The sequence below is a fragment of the Passer montanus genome, unplaced genomic scaffold (assembly GCF_014805655.1).
Source record: "Passer montanus isolate IOZ18808 unplaced genomic scaffold, ASM1480565v1 scaffold29, whole genome shotgun sequence".
Classification (NCBI taxonomy): Eukaryota; Metazoa; Chordata; class Aves; order Passeriformes; family Passeridae; genus Passer; species Passer montanus.
The window spans coordinates 5,575,904-5,593,721 of NW_024367596.1; the positions used below are offsets into that span (position 1 = coordinate 5,575,904).

The 17,818-nt window shown below is 37.8% G+C and overlaps 1 protein-coding gene across 9 annotated transcripts in view; it reads left to right on the top strand.

The window, feature by feature from the left end:
• The window catches only part of NAALADL2 (N-acetylated alpha-linked acidic dipeptidase like 2), a 413,787-nt gene that overhangs the window by 348,689 nt on the left and 47,280 nt on the right, over positions 1 to 17,818 (top strand). For all 9 annotated transcript variants that reach the window (XM_039713916.1, XM_039713917.1, XM_039713918.1 and 6 more), the window contains one exon: positions 11,951 to 12,046. In XM_039713916.1, coding sequence (XP_039569850.1) covers positions 11,951 to 12,046 — 96 coding nt within the window. The remainder of the gene's footprint in view (positions 1 to 11,950; positions 12,047 to 17,818) is intronic.

Below are 17,818 nucleotides of genomic sequence, written 5' to 3' on the forward strand. Positions count from 1 at the left end.
CTCTCTCTCTCACTGCTGTGACTTACTCAGGAATCACTCTTCCTTTGGAATATACATCACTTGTTTATTTTACCCACCTGTCAGCCAGCGTGCAGTGTCAGGTAAAACTGATGCTGTTCCACAGCTGGGAAAAACTAGTTTGGAGTTAAAAAGCCCAAGACCTGTGCTTGTATTCTTCCTCCAGAGCAGCAGCTCCAGGTCAGCTTTAGAAATGCATTTCTTTCCCAGTCGGAGCAATGCCAGTCCGCAGAGAGCAGGTTATAAAAACCTTCCATTGACAGGAACCTGAGGAGTAAATACAAGGAAATAAAAGTTGTAAGAGGAAACACTCAGGCCAGAAGAGTAAGTAAAACTGTCTGGCTTGAAATTACGTAATACAGTGAACCACAGCCTCGGGGAGGTTAAATCTGCCTGGCAAATGCCCATGGTGGGCTCTGTGAGCCAGTAAAGTGCATTCTGAGAATTCAGCCACTGCTGTAAAAGTGCACTGGGTGAAATGCAGCTCATTTATTCACCAGCAGAAAATATGCAGCATTTTAGTTTCAAAGTAAGTAAACTTAGAAGAATTTCTCAAGTGGAAAGAATCATAATATTGCCCCAGTTTCCAAGGATTCTCTTGCAGTTGCCTTCCTCACCTCCTTACCTCTGCTGTACTGAGTTTTCCATCACATGAGGGTCACATTCTAATTAGTAATATGTTAGGAGACAAGCTGATCAGATTTTCCTAATACTGCTGATTATTTTGCTTTCAGTATGAGTTATGCTATTCAAGAGAATGATTAGTGTGTATCCAAGTGACTATGTAGAGTCTCCAGAGGGAGACCTAAGTGTTGATTTCAAATCAGAGTTTCTCTGCCACTGAATGCCATGATTAGTCTATTAGTCCTCAGCAGAGAATAGTGTTAGAAACATATTCTGTTAGCTTTATAGCAACAAGGAAGAGTAACATAAACTGAGAGCTGTTAAATGAAAGACTTGTCTTAGTCACTCTCTGTGCTGCGTAAAAGCTGGATATCAGTCAAATTACTTCACTGTGTGAGCATTAGTATGTCAGAAATAACTACATGGCACAGGTGAGTACATTCTGATTTTTTTTTCCCATGTGTGGATTGTTTCTGTGCTCCTGTTTATATATATATTAGTCCTGTTTATATAACAGTGTATTTTCAAACCCAAAATGGTGTAACAGGTATAACACACACATGTCCTCCATAATGAGAAAATACATGCATGTAACAGACAAAAGAGTCTGTTCATCACAACTCTGCTTGGTGTCTTGATATAAATTCCTCCCCTGTGGTATTTTAACTTTGTAAACAAAATAATCTTATTTACATGACTGAAGTTCTGCTCTTGGTTGTCTGATGGTAAATTATGAATAACTGAAAACACTGGATGTGGTGGGGTATGACCTCAGGTATGTGCACTCAGTTTCTGTTTGGATTCATGATGGTTCTCATTTCTGAATGGATGTACATGGATTGTGTGCCTGCCCTATCACTTAGAGCTCACCTTGTGTCTCATAGTTCTCTCCCTTAGTTCCTTAAGATTTGCATTGTTTTTCTTTTTGTATGAGCATCATCTTTGTAATTTTCCATGTTTGGTTTTCCTCTTGATGGAGCACCTTAAAGTGTAGTTTGCTCTGCTAGACCCAACATTCTGATGGCCTTTTTTCTTTCATGAAAGCGGACAGGGAAAAGTAGTTTTTAAAAGATCAGTGTTTGGGTAGTACTGGGCTTCTTCCCTGAAGGGAAAAGGTCCAACCCCCTAGTTACAAGTTAATTTATTTTTATTACTTCCTTGCACAGTTTATAGCATAGCTGCTGAAGTCCTGGAGCACAAGTAATCACAGACTGAGAAGAAGAGCCTTGCTGTGGCTGCCTAATGTTTGGGTAGTAGAGAAAATACAAACTGGGTTTTCCATGGTTTCACTCAGGGATTTGACTTCCTCCAGCATTGTAACTCAAACATCATTGAACTGTTCAGCATTTTGAGTTCCATCACTTACAAACTTCAGCTGATACAGGTTTATTTTGAGTTTTTTCATGATGGAAATTAATTGACTGTTACCATCCATTTCTGTGTCATTGCAGTCAACAGTTTCATGAGGAATCCATTTTTTTAAATTATAGTTGGATGATTTCCCATGTTATCTGCATATTATTCATCCTTCTCAGTGCATCCTGTTACAGAATGATTCCTGTCTGATAAAACAGAATCTTAAATCCCCTCTGTGATAATGTAGTAGTTTACATCAACATTAGTATTATTACTTTGGGAAAAAATACTGCTGCACATGCAAATTATTAAAAAATAACCAACAACTTACTAACTTGCTCTTATTTTTTTCAATATTTATTGATGGACACATAATCATCATGAAACATTTCATAGTAGATGTCCACGTTTGGGTATGCAGGACTCACAGAACATTTACTTTTACACCTAGATCATAAAAGTTGTTTTCCGTATCTTCACTCAAACTTAAGTACAGGCAAGAAGTATAAAAATTACCTGTCACATTATTCACAGGCTAGACCAAGGTAGTGTAATACCATGGACCACTAAGCTAATTTAGAAGAAAAATGAAAAGAGGTTTCTTTATAGAAGGCATTTGTATGTAATATATGTAGAAGAGTTTAGAATTTTGACAGTTTGAGATTGTATCCTCTTTAGAGAGAATGCATAATGATTTTTATTTCTGTTGAAATATGCATAACTTTCTGAAGGTAACTTTCAACTTTCATTAGGGCCCTTAAAAGTGATTTTCACCCACACTGGTGTAAAACAGAGGGCACTAAATCTTAATTCTTCAATGAATGTGGCTTCTCAGTTGTTACCATCAGCCTCTGCATCCTCCCTCCCACCCTGTCCTGCCCTCTTTTCTTCCTTTTTATCACTCTTTGGGGAAACTTACTGCAGTTTCTTCAATTCAGTATTTACATGCTTAGACTGACACATCATGCACTTTTCTCAAAAGAACTCAGATCTTCCCAAGATTTCTTTGTTATGAGAAAAGAAACAGAGGAACCGTCCTTGATGGAGAGAACTTAGGGTCTAGTTTACAGAAAAACAACTCTCATGTTGCAAGCTGCTTTTGTCTCTTTGATGTGCTGATGTTGGTGAAAGGGAGGGCTCAGGCAGCTTGGAGTGCTCTTCAGTGCATCTCCCTTGTATCTGTTCCAAAGTGAGAAGGAAGATGGTGTTTGAACCCCAAACACATTTCATTTTTAAATTCATCTACATGTATAATCAACGTGGCTTTGTGGAAGGAAACAATGTCTGTGGTATAGTTTCCACTCCACAAATACAACCTTGATGTGTCCATCAATAAATATTTAAAAAAAAAAAAAGAAAAAAGATCAAGTTAGTAAGTTGTTGGTTATTTTTTAATAATTTGCATATGCAGCAGTGTTTTTTGATGTGTACACCTTGAAAGCAAACCTGAGTAGTCTGACCTGTGGTATACTTTAATTTTAGCTAGTTTTGTATCAGTCATGTAATTACTGCTCAAACAGTTCCAATGCTTAAAGTCAATCCACTTTTATTTTCTGAAGTTCTGGAGCTCTATGTTCTTAATGCAGTTATCTCACCACCTTGAATCACAGCATTAATCCATTGTTGCTCCATATCCAGATGATTTTCTCCTTTACTTCTGTGTCCTCCAGTCCCTTTCCAGATAGGAGTTAGTTCAGCCATGACACAGTCTTGAGATTTCTGACTGCTTGGATTAACATCAGCTGACCAGGCCCTTCTGGTAAATGTCCTGCTGTTTATCTGGCACTATTATTTGTATCCTCCTTGATTAAGTGTCACCCAGTACCAATTAATTTATCAAAGCCAAGTATATTTATCAAGAAATTCCATTAGAAGCATCACAGCATCATTTTCTTGGAGGGATCAGGGTGGACCATATGCAAAGACATGATGTGCTTAATTCAGCCTTAGCTACTCAACAAAGAAATTCAGGGCCTGTGGCATTGTGTGAATGTCCTTGGAAGAGATTTAGCCCTGTTTTTAGCCCAGGGAGTTTCTTACCCCAAAGAGAAGCCTTGTTTCTCCTCTTACATGTGGTCTAGGAGGGAGTTTGCATAACAGCAGTGTGTTGCTGTGATGATCTGTGATTTGGTTGTCTGAATCTGCAATTCCAGGGAGTTTCTTACCCCAAACAGAAGCCTTGTTTCTCCTCTTACATGTAGTCTAGGAGGGAGTTTGCATAACAGCAGTGTGTTGCTGTGATGATCTGTGATTTGGTAGCTTTTCCATCAGAAAATACAGCTCTGCATGGCTCCCCTCATTCCCTGTTTTACTTCTCTTTTCTCCCTGGTACATGCTAAATTTTATAAGGAAATTACACAGCTGGTAGTTGCCCATGGAGAGTTACTGGAGATGTTTCATGCCTGTATGAAAGAATCAAAGTACCAGTGTGCTTGGTATACCAGATAGTCTTTGCAAAGGACCAAATGTGTATCAGCCTCAGGATGGTTGCTTGGGAACCCAGGATTCCCTTTTCTGAGCTGCCTCTGGAGAGTTTGATGCTGTTGCACTTGCTGCTGAGAGAGTTTATTAACTGTGTAGTAGAACTTCAAGGGCAGCAAGGTGTGGCAGTGGGAGCTGGTTGTGTCAAGGTGAAGAGAGAGGTTTCATTTGTGTTTCTGGACAAGCAGTGAGCTGCCAGTCTGTAACAAGGAATGGTTCCAGGAGTCCCCAGCAAGTTGCCTGGGACTAACTGAGGGTCCAAACCACAGCTGCCTTTCTGACTCAGGAATTATGCTGGCTTTATAATAGCTGTGCTTCTCTTTGTGCAGACTGATTTTTTCCTGACCAATGTGTTTTTTCTGTCTCTAGCATAAATTAGTGTTTTCTAATTTCTCAGTTCAGTCAGGGGTTAGTGTAGCACTCACCAATAATTCATTAATTCATTAGTCCATCTGTTCATTTGGACGCTAATTGAGTTGAATTTGGTAGTGAGAGCATGGTGAAATTGTTAAGGTTAATGACTCGGTGTTTTACAAGACAAAATGCATTTGATGTTCAATTGATTGCTTGAGTTGTTTTATTGAATAATATGAATATTTAGCTACTTAATTTCATGGAAGAGCATCTTTGTTATTGCACTAATGCTAGTGAAACTGATGACGTCCTCATCAGTTTGGATACATTACTCTGCTCCAAAAAATTCTGTCTGGCCTCACAAATCCTAGTGGATGTTTTTGATGTTCCAAACATCACACAGTGCATCCAGAAGGGGAAAATTCTTTATGTAAACTTGCCTTATGGTATCAAAATCACACAGCTTCTTTAGCATTCATTCACACTGCATGAGTACATGTTGTTTCTGTGAGCTCTGTCCTTGCAGATTCTCTCAGAGGCTCCTTGGTGTCTTGGAATTGACTGAGGATTGTTGGAAGGCAATGGAAGAAAGTGATGGGAGTTAACAGGATCAATGGGATATGGGAAAATGTGAAAAATTTGTTTAGACACCAACTAATTGCTTCTGTTTGAAGCATCTAGTTGCTGAAACTATGTATTATCTAAGGAGAGATGTCACTGAATTCTCTGTTCTCCCTGGAGAATTAAATGGCCTGTTGCATTTCATGGTAATGTTTACTACTGTCCTTCTGAGTGGCTGCATTCAGCTGACCAATTAAATATTTTCTGGCAGGATATCTGGAATAAGCATCAAAACCTGTTTTGTGCCAGTAGATATTAGTAGTGTGGCACTCAGTTTTGTCTTTTTGGAGGAAAAAAATCAAGATCACTGGACAATCAAACAGCTGTGGTTTGGGTCAGTGATAAATTTGCAATATTTGACATATCTTATAATGGATATTGAAGAACTGGTTAATAAGGCTTCTGATAAACAATGTCTTGAAGATATTGTTATTCTTAGCAAAACACAATTTTTATCACTGCAAGGTGGTGAGGCTCCTACCTACACAACATCTGTGTAGTGTCTAACATTAGATGTCTTCACTCACTGTAATTAATTTGGTTTGGTGGGGTTTTTGTTTGTTTGGGGTTTTTTGGTTTTTTTTTTTTGAGCATTAAAATTTAAAGTGGGCAATAAGAATCATTGAATCAGGAAATAAAAGCATTGATAATATTTGATTGTGAAAGGCATTGTCACTGGCATTCATGACTTCCAGCTGGACATGGTTAGGGTGATCTTCCTGGAAGTTCATTTGAATGCACACACTTGATCATAAAATGTTACAAAATGTGCTTGCACCCTTCACACAACACATCCAAGAAAAGCTGTTCTCTCTTAGATGTACTGAATCTTACTGAGCCTCCTATTTCTAAGTTCTGAAACTTTGGGAAGATCCTCTGTCAGGTTCCAGGTTTCTGACTTGGGCCACTCCTACCTAAACTGCTGATTCTGCTTTCAGTGTAAAAAGCACCAAGGGAAAACTGCAGAGGAATAAAACCAGGCAAGTATCCTAACATCTTAAAATTTGCTTTCTTTGTGCTGCAGTCTGTGAATTTACAGCTTTACAGTGATTATTTCAATTCACTTACTAACATAAGGAAGAAAACATTAAATTAAAAGAGATGAGAAAAATATGTTTATATTCTTTTCCTTATGACTGTTGGCTGGGGTTTTTTCTGGCTGCAGTTGAGTTGAATAATAAAATAACTTGTGCAGCAGTGATTCCAATTCTGCCTCTCCTGTATTCTTGTGCAGTCTTGTTTGGCAGGCCTTGCTCATTTTGTCCAGCATTGGGTAGCATTGCAGGGTCACTGCACATCTTTACCAGAATATTCAAACAGAAAATACATGTGCTTTTGTTTCTTTTCCAAAAGGTCTTCAGTAAACTGAAATGGTGAAAATACAGAAGAAAAGACTCTTGTCATAAACTCCTTCTGACAAGCATGTTTTCCAGAGTAAGGGCATTCTCACTTTGAAGACACATGTTAGGCTGTGGCAATTACAGAGCTTTGCTTAATAAAAATAATTTTAAAGGACCTTTTTCATGTCTTATGCATCAATGAAACAAATTTTTATGTTATTTTATAATCCTTTGTGAATTTGGGAGGTCATATTTAATTGGATATCCAGAGCATTTGCTAGAAAGGGTAAAGCTACCCTGCTGGTGAGATGGAGAGGCAGGAAATCTCTTCTGCAGTGTATTTGCAGCCCTATGGGCCTTTATTGGTGAAAAATTCTATATGCCTGTTATTATTTCATCAGTTCAATTTGAACCATACTTTGGCTTCAGTCTGTTCTATTCTACATAATCTACTTTTTCAGTAAATCTGCTTCAGTCTGCAGTACCCTCCCAAAGTAAAAGTAATCCAGATGGATGATGATAAGCCATATTTTAGTCTATGAGATACCTTTTCCATTATTCTCTTTTTGATCCTTCTTACAGTCAAACCTCTTGTTCAATCACCCTGCCAGGCAGTATAAAAAAGGGGGAAGAGATGGCCTTTTAGCCTAGGTGAGGTGAAACAACTCTGTCACAAAGAAATGCAATTGTATATTTTCTGCCAGGACACCGTATGCCAATTGCTTGACTTAGGGAAAATGGAAGAAGGAATTAGTGAGAGCCTGCAGTGCAGATTTCAGAGGTGTTTTTGTTCTTCTCACTGCTCTCTCTTTATCTTTTCTCCTGGCAAGGCTTTCTCCATCACACTGTGACAATTCTTTGGCACTGGTGTTGAATACAGACAAGTCCTGATGCAGTTGTGAAGCCTCTGGGATTCTGGGTAACAGTTTTGGGCACTGCACAGCTTCAGAGTGTGCCCTGTGTGTGCCCAGCTGAACCTGTGCCCAGGTTGATTCTGGAGATGTGCAGTGTCTACTTTGTGTTTCATTTGCCAGACTCTGCACATTTGTGTGTATCCCTCAGTTCCCTGCAATTCTACTTTTTGTGCTGTTGTACTACAAAAAGGCAGAAAGAGTGAAACAGGTTAATAGCCCATGGAACACACACAGCATGGATTTGTATTGGACAGGTAACAGAGCACAGTGTCAGTCCTGATGCAGCAAAAGCAGCCCCTAAATTCTCACCTTTTAGACATTTTTCTTTGGTCTGTATGAAGAAAATAAACATTTTTCTCTTGGTTTCCATCCTTCTTTTGTGTATTTGCATTGCAGGCTTTAGCAGTGTAAGATTAGCACATTTATACCTCTTGCCTACCTGTACAAATTTCAGAAGGATTTCTGCTCTCACTTGCTTCCTCTCTGTTTTTACCTTTCCTGGTGCCTTCTTTTGTCTCCTGTGCAATATGAAACTGGTGCCATAAATATTGTGAAGGGCACTGCTGGCCTGAGTATGGACAATTCTGACAAATGTTAACAAGGGTGGAGTCAAACTGGATAAAGAACTTTAGTCTAAAGATTGTTTTTCCAGATTGAGCATCTTTATTGCTGAGTGGAGAAACCTCCACTGCCTGTTACTTTCAAAACAAAAAATACAACAAAAAAGTCTCTCCTCACCTTCCCCTCCTCCCCCCACCCCCAGAAAAATTATTTCTGGAGATATTTGTGTATTGTTCATCAGGTTAAGAACAGAAGGAGGTCTTCTTGTAAAAGCTAAGGAACATTCCGCAGGCAAGAAAAATCAATTTGGGTGTGGAATGAAAGCATATTAAGGAATTGTTACCTACATAATTTGAGAACATAAATTCACAGTTTCTCTAACTGGTAATTTTACTGTTTCTCAAGTAATTGTCAAGAAAACAGAATCTTTTGTAGATTCAGCTAGTAAAAAAATTCACATGTATTTATAGAAATAATTTCAGTTTTAAGATCATGTGTGGCAAAATTTGATATTTTTAAAAAACTTTTTTTATTTAATAACAGCAAAATATATCTCTAAAGCATGTTTTGGTATTTACTGTTTTCCACTAAATAGCCAGTAGTGCTGTGGGATTTTATTCGTGATTTAAAATGTATTGGTTGAAAGTTGGCATATAAATTGAAAGTATAAGACAGTACACAAGGGATGGTGAATTTAGTACCTTTAGATGGTGAAACATTTTGTTCACTTAATTAGTTAAGGAAGGATAAGTTAAGTTAGAAAAATGAGTGTAGAAAATCAGCAGTGAATTTTAGTGCAAGTGTCCATCATAAATAAGCAAGAGTAAGCCAGATTTGGGGTTTTAAGATATTTTAGCCTGCATTTTCGATCTCCATTTAATTGATTCATAAATCAATTAATTACTGTCACAAGACCCGAGGGCAGCAGGAAATTGGGTTCAAATTAAAAAGAAAAGGAGGCAATTTGTTTTAAGATTGAAAGTTGAATGTTCAATCGAAGTTTAATCAGAAGTGACCCATTATTTGAAAAGTAGAACATCAATGTCGTTCTAATTTCACAGAATGCTTCATTAAATGAGTATTGAAAAGACCAGGTTAACTGATCATTCCAAAAGGAACACAAGACAAAGGAAGCTCACTTCCAAATACATGTTGCGCTTGTTCATTTCTCTTCTGAAGAATTCACAGAGATACCAAATAATTTCATTGGGAATTCAAGATTATTGGGGTGGTCCTTTGTAGATTGTAATGTTTGTTTGATAAAACATAACTTCATTTAAGAAGAGAAAATCTTCTTAATCCATTTGGATGGCCATGAACATAAAGAAAAATTAACAGAACACGATGAAAAGCAAAGGCAGAAATTTTCAAAGCACTGCTGGAAGTTGGGCCTCCTAAATTTTAGGATGTTTCACAGTGTTCTGACCTTGAAAAGGTTTTCCCGTGATTTGATACCATCTCCAGAGCATTCACAATGCACTGAAGACTCTGCCCTGTGAACAAGGTGAGGGTGCTGCTGATGCCTGGCTGGGGCAGAGCTGATGATTTGTGTTTAGGAGGTGAGTGTGGGAGAAAATGAGGACAACAACTGCAGCTGTAGCTCCTATTGTGGTTGAAAAGCATAAAGGAATAAGACTTTTTAATGCTTTTGGATCAGCAAGTCTTTCTCTTGGTGTGCATTTACTAGAAATTTGCTTAGCAAATTGCTGTTCAAAAAAACCCAAAATACAACACTCATTTGTTGTGAACTTGGTGAAACAACAACATAGAAGTGATTCAGTTTCCAGCTTGTGGAAGGTGTTGCTCTTGCTGTTAAATGCTGAGAGATGCTCTTGGAACATCATCTGGACCCTCTCTCTGCCTTGTGCTCCCTGGAATAAAGAGTGGGCTTCTGTTATTTGGGAAGCTCATGCAGCCTTCTCTGGTGAGCATAGTGCTTGAAAAACAGCAAAAGGCAAGAGAAACAAAGTTGGTCTTTCTAGCAGTTCCTTATCTTGTTATGAGGAAAAAACCAACAAACAACAAAACAAAAAAAAAGCAGCCACTGCTGTTTTAAACATTCGCTTTTACAAGTGCACAGCAAGATGATTTCAGATGTCAGCAAGTTGTTTCAAACAGCAATCCTTTTCAGGATCTTTGCAAGCAGGGACTTGATTCCTTCATGACCAAAACAACTCTTCCCTTGTGATGTCCAAGTTGTTTTGCTTCATTTGCAGATTGTTGCCTGTGTAAGTTGAGTTCTAACAAAGGCAGAGGCTGCTGGTTCACCTGGCCCAGGTGGGGTCTGGAGTGAGGTGGGAGAGAAGCCAGGTGAGCAGTGCCTCCCTGCTTTCCAGGCAGCTGATCCACCAAGCTTTACATTCCAAAGATATTTCTCCAGATGGAGCAATAATCTGACCTTGTGTAGCAAATCTAATTTGGTAGTCACTCCCTTCCAGGACTTTGAGTGAGATACTCAAGAGTGAATATAAATAATGCAACTCTCTTTAAGTTATTGATTGTGTTTATGTGACTGATGATGAGCAGCATTAGCACCACCACAGCAGAATGAGGGTGTTCCTCAGCAGCCCCCCAGTCAGATGGCACAGCTCTGTAAACTGCTGTGCAAACTTGAAACAAAGATGAATAGTTATGAGTTAATGCTGAAGTATGTATTTTATCTTTGTAATAAATGACTTTGTGCATCTTCTCCCTGAGACCGAAAAAAAAAAATTCTGAAAGAAAAAATGACTTCATTTATTTTTGTGATGTTTCTGTGACAAGTTATGCAACACACAGATGCATCACTGAACACAAAAATTTATATGATGCAGTGTTAATTATATATATATATATATATATAATTTTTTTTTACAGTGTGGTGGGAGTTTGCTACCAGAAATAATCCCCTAGAAATGCATAGAAATACTGACAGAATATTGATCATGAAGGCATTAATTTATAGAAAATTTCAACAAGCAAATTTACCAGCAATGTAATGTAATTCCTGCTTTAGGCATCTGGGCACCTTTGAGGCTCAGAGGTTTGTTTTATACTGTTTTGCTTTTTTTTCCAGCCCACTCCTTGGTATTGGTGTTTTGTTTCCTTGTGACAACAAATGTGCAAATAATGTCTTGCTTTTTTTTTACAGTACAAGAAGAGACGAACATTCTGTACAAACAATATATTAGATTGTCTGGTGTTAAAATAGTGGTCAACCTCAAGTATATCATTTTAGGGAGTTGCCAAAAATCCCTTATTATGTAGATGGTATCACTGGATAGAGAAGTAGGATGGTTGGAGAAGATAAAAAAGTATTCCTTGATTATTGTGGTTACATTTCTCCTGAAGACTTAAATCATAATATAGTTAATAAAATGTGTGATTGCTGCTTAGCACAGAATAAAGCTATGTCAATTTATTTATTTTTTTTTTTCTCCTGGTAGGCAAAATTTTTAGCTGCTTTGGGAAGCACAATTACAGAGACAACTGCCATTCCAGAAATAAAGTCATGCTACTTAGGAGTTTTTTGCCTTTTTCAGGGGCTTGGAATCAGTTAATGAGATCAGTGAAATAAGTGTCGTAATCAACAAAATTTAAGAAAGATTTGAAGGGTTTCTCAATCTATCAACAAAATTCAATAACCAGTTGAAGGAGGAAATCAGTGTAGAATCCTAAAAACCCCTTTCTTCTTTCTCACAGAATTCCAGCTTTCTCTCTGAAGCTCTTTTTCCTGTACATGCAACAAAAACTGAAGAGTTGGATCCCTCCTTCAGTCTGCATGAGACCATTGCAAAGGTAAGAGAAATGCAGATCTCATTTATACATACTTTCCTTTTGAATTTGCTAATACTTTTGAAATATAATTTATTTCCCTCTGAATCTCTTGAATATAATTAAAAATTGTGGAGTTCTCTTGCCTGAGATCTACCTTGGGAATATTCTTTACACTGGTCAACTTGTGTGATCAAAGCAGTTTCACATTCAAATGCTTCATTTGAAACTATAACTTTTAATTCTTATTTTTCACTGCATATCACTCACAGTCTGCTTTGCTTGTATGGCCACTCAGGCTGGTGGAAAAACTTGTGTTGATTTGAAGCTCTTCATCTCCACTAGGGAAATAGGATTTTAGTGTTTCTTAGGGTTTTCCATGTATATGGGTTGATACTAAACAGTATAAAAGTTTGAGTGTAATTTTTTTACATGAGGGTACTCATGTAAAAAAAAAAGGGTAAGTACTAATAATCAGGTAACTGTGCCTTGTGATCCCTGATGTCAGTGGGTACCCTAATTTCATGGACACTGAAAAGGAGGAGACTGCTAAATGTGGCAGAAAAAAAACCGAACAAGATATGCAGCTATTAAACAGATGGATCTGTAATCTGAGTGCTTAGAAGATCTAATTTGTCAGAACAATTCTCAGAACAATTCATATCAAGATCTTGGCACTGAAAAGGTGGATTTAGTGGGATTGCTGTGAGAACCATGCTGATCTGAAGCATTCAAAGACAGAGAAATCTCTAAGCTTCCCAGTGGCAAAGAACTGAAACATTCAGAAGTGTGATGCAGTACAGAACTTGGTGGTATTTTAAGTGAGATTTGCAGACCTTGTAATTTCAATATGAAAATATTTGACATATCAAGTATTAAAATGGAGGAGTGTGTGCCTGTGTGGCAGAAAAGGGATTTTCCCACCTGGCCAGAAGTCAGATACAACTCCCTTTTTATCAAATGCACACTCAGAAAAGTATGTGCTATTTTTAAATAAATTTCATCAATGTTACTCAGCACAGTGTTTCATGGTAACCAATCAATCCAGTGATTAACCAGCTTGAAAATACTTTTCTGTCCACTTTTTGCTCACCAGAGCACGCTCATGAGACTGGGATCATGCAGATGTGAAAGCTGGAATGGCAGAACCCTAACAGGGGTCTGGAGCCACTTACCCAGGACCATGAAATAATCTCATGTTGATTTTGACTCTGTCAGGCACCAAAGTCATGAAAGGCACACCAGAAGTGACATAATTGGTTTTATGATGAGTTATGGGTGCTGACAGATAACTCTTGAGAAAATTATTAGTGAACCTGATTATTCCACACTCCAATTATGGAATTGCATAAAGTAGAATTACTCTAATGCAATTAACTTCTAAACATTAAACAAAAAAGCAAGAGGGAGGAGTGTTTCCCATTTCTAGAGGAAATAAGGGGGGTTTATGCAACATACTGTGTTATTTCTATTTTTTTTAAATATAAACGCTTCCAAGGAGATGACAGGCAGGTTCTCTTCCTGAAGCAAATGGAATGAAAAGTATGCAAATGTAATGTAGACACTGCTGGACTGTTAGTAAATGAAATTCACATTTTGACCACAGATAAGATGCAGCACAAGAATGTTGACTTTTGGCATTTTCTAACAGGATCATACTGGTCTGTTCCTTTGAAGCATGGAAGGGATATATATTCCCATTTTCCTGTGTTTAGTCCCATTAATTTTCTAATATAGGGAACACTCTTTCAAACTGGCAGTGCAGTGACATCCATAACTTTGATAGTTTCTTTCTCTGTAATCTTTGTAAAAATGAAAATCTGTGGTTTGGTGCATGCTACCTCTGCCAAGGATTTTTTATCGTCCTTCATGGTGTCTGCAAATGAGCTTGGTTTTTTTTGTTTGTTTGGAGGTGTTTGTTTTTATTGGGGATTTTTTGCATGCCAAGATAATGCAACATATCTAAATTAACATGAAGGTCTCAAACTCTTAAAATCCCAAAGACTTTTGGGATTTTGCAGATTTTGAATCAGTAGAATAGTAGTGTGAACAGAATGTCTGTGTGGCAGAGTTTTATCAGAGGCATACTATTTCTGGTGTAGATATTTCAACAGAGTATATTCTTATTCCTGTGTTATTCCTACTATATTGTGCCCTTTTGGGAATCAGATCTTTCTTGAAAAGGTTGTGCCTGAGCATGCCAATAGCTTCTGCATTGAGGCATCTCTACATCTGTGCATGCCACTGAGGTATTTTCTGTTTTCATTTAGAAATTGCCTCTGTGTAGAGACAGAGGATTTGGCAGAATTGTTTGAGCAGCAGAGACACAATATTACTCCAGTCAGAGTTATGGCACCTACAGTGTTAAAGAGTTTCTTAGGTGTGTGCAGAACTCATCTCACTGAGCAAACAGAAGTCTGATGCATCTGAACATATCTCACATCCCAGAAAACCCTTTGTCCTTGCAAGGCCCAGGCAGATACATGGCAGCCTTCCCCCACGTCACTGTGTGGACATTTTTCCTATATGCTCTGATTTCCATCACGAAAATGTGGCACTTGAGTGTGAATTTTCACAGGTAATTTCTCCAGTTAGCTTTCTTCAGTGATGTATTCTGTTTGATGTAATTTTTAAAGTTCCTGATTCAGTCGCATGTGCCAGACTTTGCCATCACCCCTCAGTCTCTTTATCAAAGGCACAAGTTCTGCACAGACCAGCAGAACTCTCACGTCTCTTTGGAGGTGAACTACATTATGATTTTGTTCTTTCAAAATGAATTATTCAAGCCCCCAGTCAACAAGCAGGAAGATGGACTGGGGTAGGTGACAGATGCTGGATGAGGTTAGCAAAGTAGAAGAACAGGGCTCAGTGTGTGAAGTGAGGACCAAGGTGGGGACCTGATCCATATCCATATTTCACAGTCTACTCTTGATACTGAATTTTTACATGTGGAGTTTGACCTTGTTGTGAATCTACCAGAAATGTCTGGGCTACCATTTGTGTGCCCTGTCACACATGAAAACATGGGGTTTTGGGCTGAGAAGGCTGGCAGCAATTCATGGTTTTTTTCAGAGCTCTCATCTGCCCCAAGGTGATGGAGCAGCATAAGTGCAGTGTAATGTGACAGCTGCTGTAGTCACTCCCTAAGTTAAATAATTTGCTTTTTTTTTCTGACCAACATCTCATATACTAGCTCTGAGAATCTTACTGGTGTTTATGGTTTGATGGTATTTGAGATGTTCAAAGCAAAACTATTGTCTGTAGTGACAGTGTGAATACAAACAAACCCCAAACTTTGTGTTTTCCTGCAAAGCAGCACAGGCACCCGTATTTCACAGGAATGGTTTGATTTAGCAGCTATTCTCTTAAGCACACAAGTGAGACTCTTTGTTTTACCTTTAGCCTTCGTGCATGAAAGAACATATAATCCAGTTCAAGCAGAGGGTAAATACAAACCTGCTGAAAACTCCTTTCTACCAATATGTGTTTTATTCTGTGGCTATGGTCAGCAGCAATAAAAACAAGAGCAAATCTGGTGATATAACCTGGTATGAGAACTTTGTAATTGTAACTAGTTAATTCTAATTAATTCTATTAATCGTGGTGAATAGGAAATTAACAACATTCAAAAGATAAAAAAAAAAGCTGTCTGGGGATTTTCTCAGCATTAGATGTGAGAGAAGTGACTTTGCTGCTAAAGACATGAGGTTTTGTGACAGACAGTCACACTGTGTTTGGCCAGACAGCATATTCTCTATCTGCTCCAGCCTAGTTAGGGGAGATATGCTTGGAATTTTTCAGTAGTTCTTTGTTCCTAAAAGCAAGTAGCCTCAAGGACTCTTGCACTTTATACTTGAACTCTGATGGATAAAGACTAGGTAATAAAAATAAGCTGAAATTGCAGAACCCCTGGTAAAAATTTGATGAACCAGCTGTACCAGCCAACACAGCTCCACTTGGTTAAGTCAGGTATTAAAAAACAGCTCTATTCCCCTCCCCTCTGAAATTTTCCATATCTTTTCTGCTGATATGCTAATATGCTTCCTTCAAAATGGAAGAATTATTACAGGACAGAACTAATTAAATTTTCTCCTGTGACATATATTCATGAGGTTGTGGGAAGATGTCAAGTCTCTGTTATTACAAGATTGTTTCTGAGCTTTTTTTTTTTTTGGGTCACTGGAATGTAATGCTTTCAGCTTAGAGAACTCTGACAGCTCTGAAACTATCAGAACAACCAGGAGCTGTGGTTTCAATGAAAAAAGGGAAAAATCAACAAAAAAATATAGCAGCCATTAGTAGCATGTGTAGAAACCACCCCCATGGATTGTCTGTGAACATTCTTACCTGTGCAGTTCTCTGACTGAAAACAGAAAATTATTTCTGCATTCCTTAAGTACTTTTGATATTGCAATAAGACTGTATGTTCTTTTAAAAAGTTATAATTGGCTTCTGTCAGAATGTTTCTTAACCAAATTGCTCTTCAAAACCATTAGTTCCTGAAGTCCTCTTTTAGACTTAAATTGTACTTGGCTACTCTCAAGATTTGTCTGCAAATGTCAGCAAAAGGAAAAAAAAAAATCATTGCATAATTTTTCAAGCTAGAGTTGGAATTTAAGTGAAGGAAAAAAAAGTGTCAGCTCCATCTGATCCAATCAAAACACAGGATAAACACATAAGCTATACATAATGTATCATCCTAAATTTTAGGACAGAAAGCCAAGATAGATGTTGTTTGTACATCTCACGGAACACCATTTTTACTGCAAATTACAGCAATCTGAATAAGCAAAAGAAGATAGGTGGGAGTGAGAGGAAACATTGTTTAATCCCTATTTTAGATACAAGAAAATGAAATACTATGAGTCAAAAGTGGTACTTACAGTAACTGAGTAACTACTTCATTTCCTCACCTGAGTACAGAATGAACTTGTAAAATCTGATTTGTTTGACACTAGACAAAGACTGGAACATTTCAAAGCTGGAGATAGATTTCTGAAGGTGCAATACGACAAATACTTGGGATTTGCTGAAATTTCAGCCACTGGCTGTGACCAGCTGGACATTTTTTCTTCTCTGTACTGAGGCCATATGTGTTCCTGTGTTAGTTGGACTCACCTGCCTTGGAAAGAAGTTACAGTTCCCACAGCAATTCCTTCCTTTGCCATGCCTTGTTTTGGTTTAGATCTGACTGCAGCTCTATCTGCATTAGTGACAAGCTCTCAGCAAAGATTTCTGTGACAGGTGTCTTATTTTTTTGGGGAGGTTTTGTCTGCTGGTTCATGATCATGACTGTACAAAGAAGCCACTGTATAATTATTGCACAAGTCAAAAGATTGTTTTCAGTTTGCCCAATAGTGGCTTTTTACTGTGTAGTTAAAAAAATCTATTGTAAATCCTTTGCTATTATTTCAAAAATATAAGTTGCTGTGAGGGATGTCAAACAATTGGACAAGTGCATGCATTTTTTAAGGAAAGTCAATACATATGTTTATATAATCATGTAATAATTTGATTAGTATTCAACCACTGAAATGTAACAACTTTAAATCTGAACAAACCTAAAAAAACCAAATCTGAAGCTTGCTTCTCTAATAGGTAGGAATATGCCTGAGGCTATTTGAATATTCCCCTGTTTCCCACTACCCTGTTCTTAGTTACTGAATTTATCAGACTCTAATTTTATTAATCCATTCTTTAGCACCAGTACTACCGTAGGGCATTTGTTATTGGCACACATGTATTGAATTGGTGGCTTTACAAGGAAGATGAATTTTTCTTTAAAGAAGATGCCAA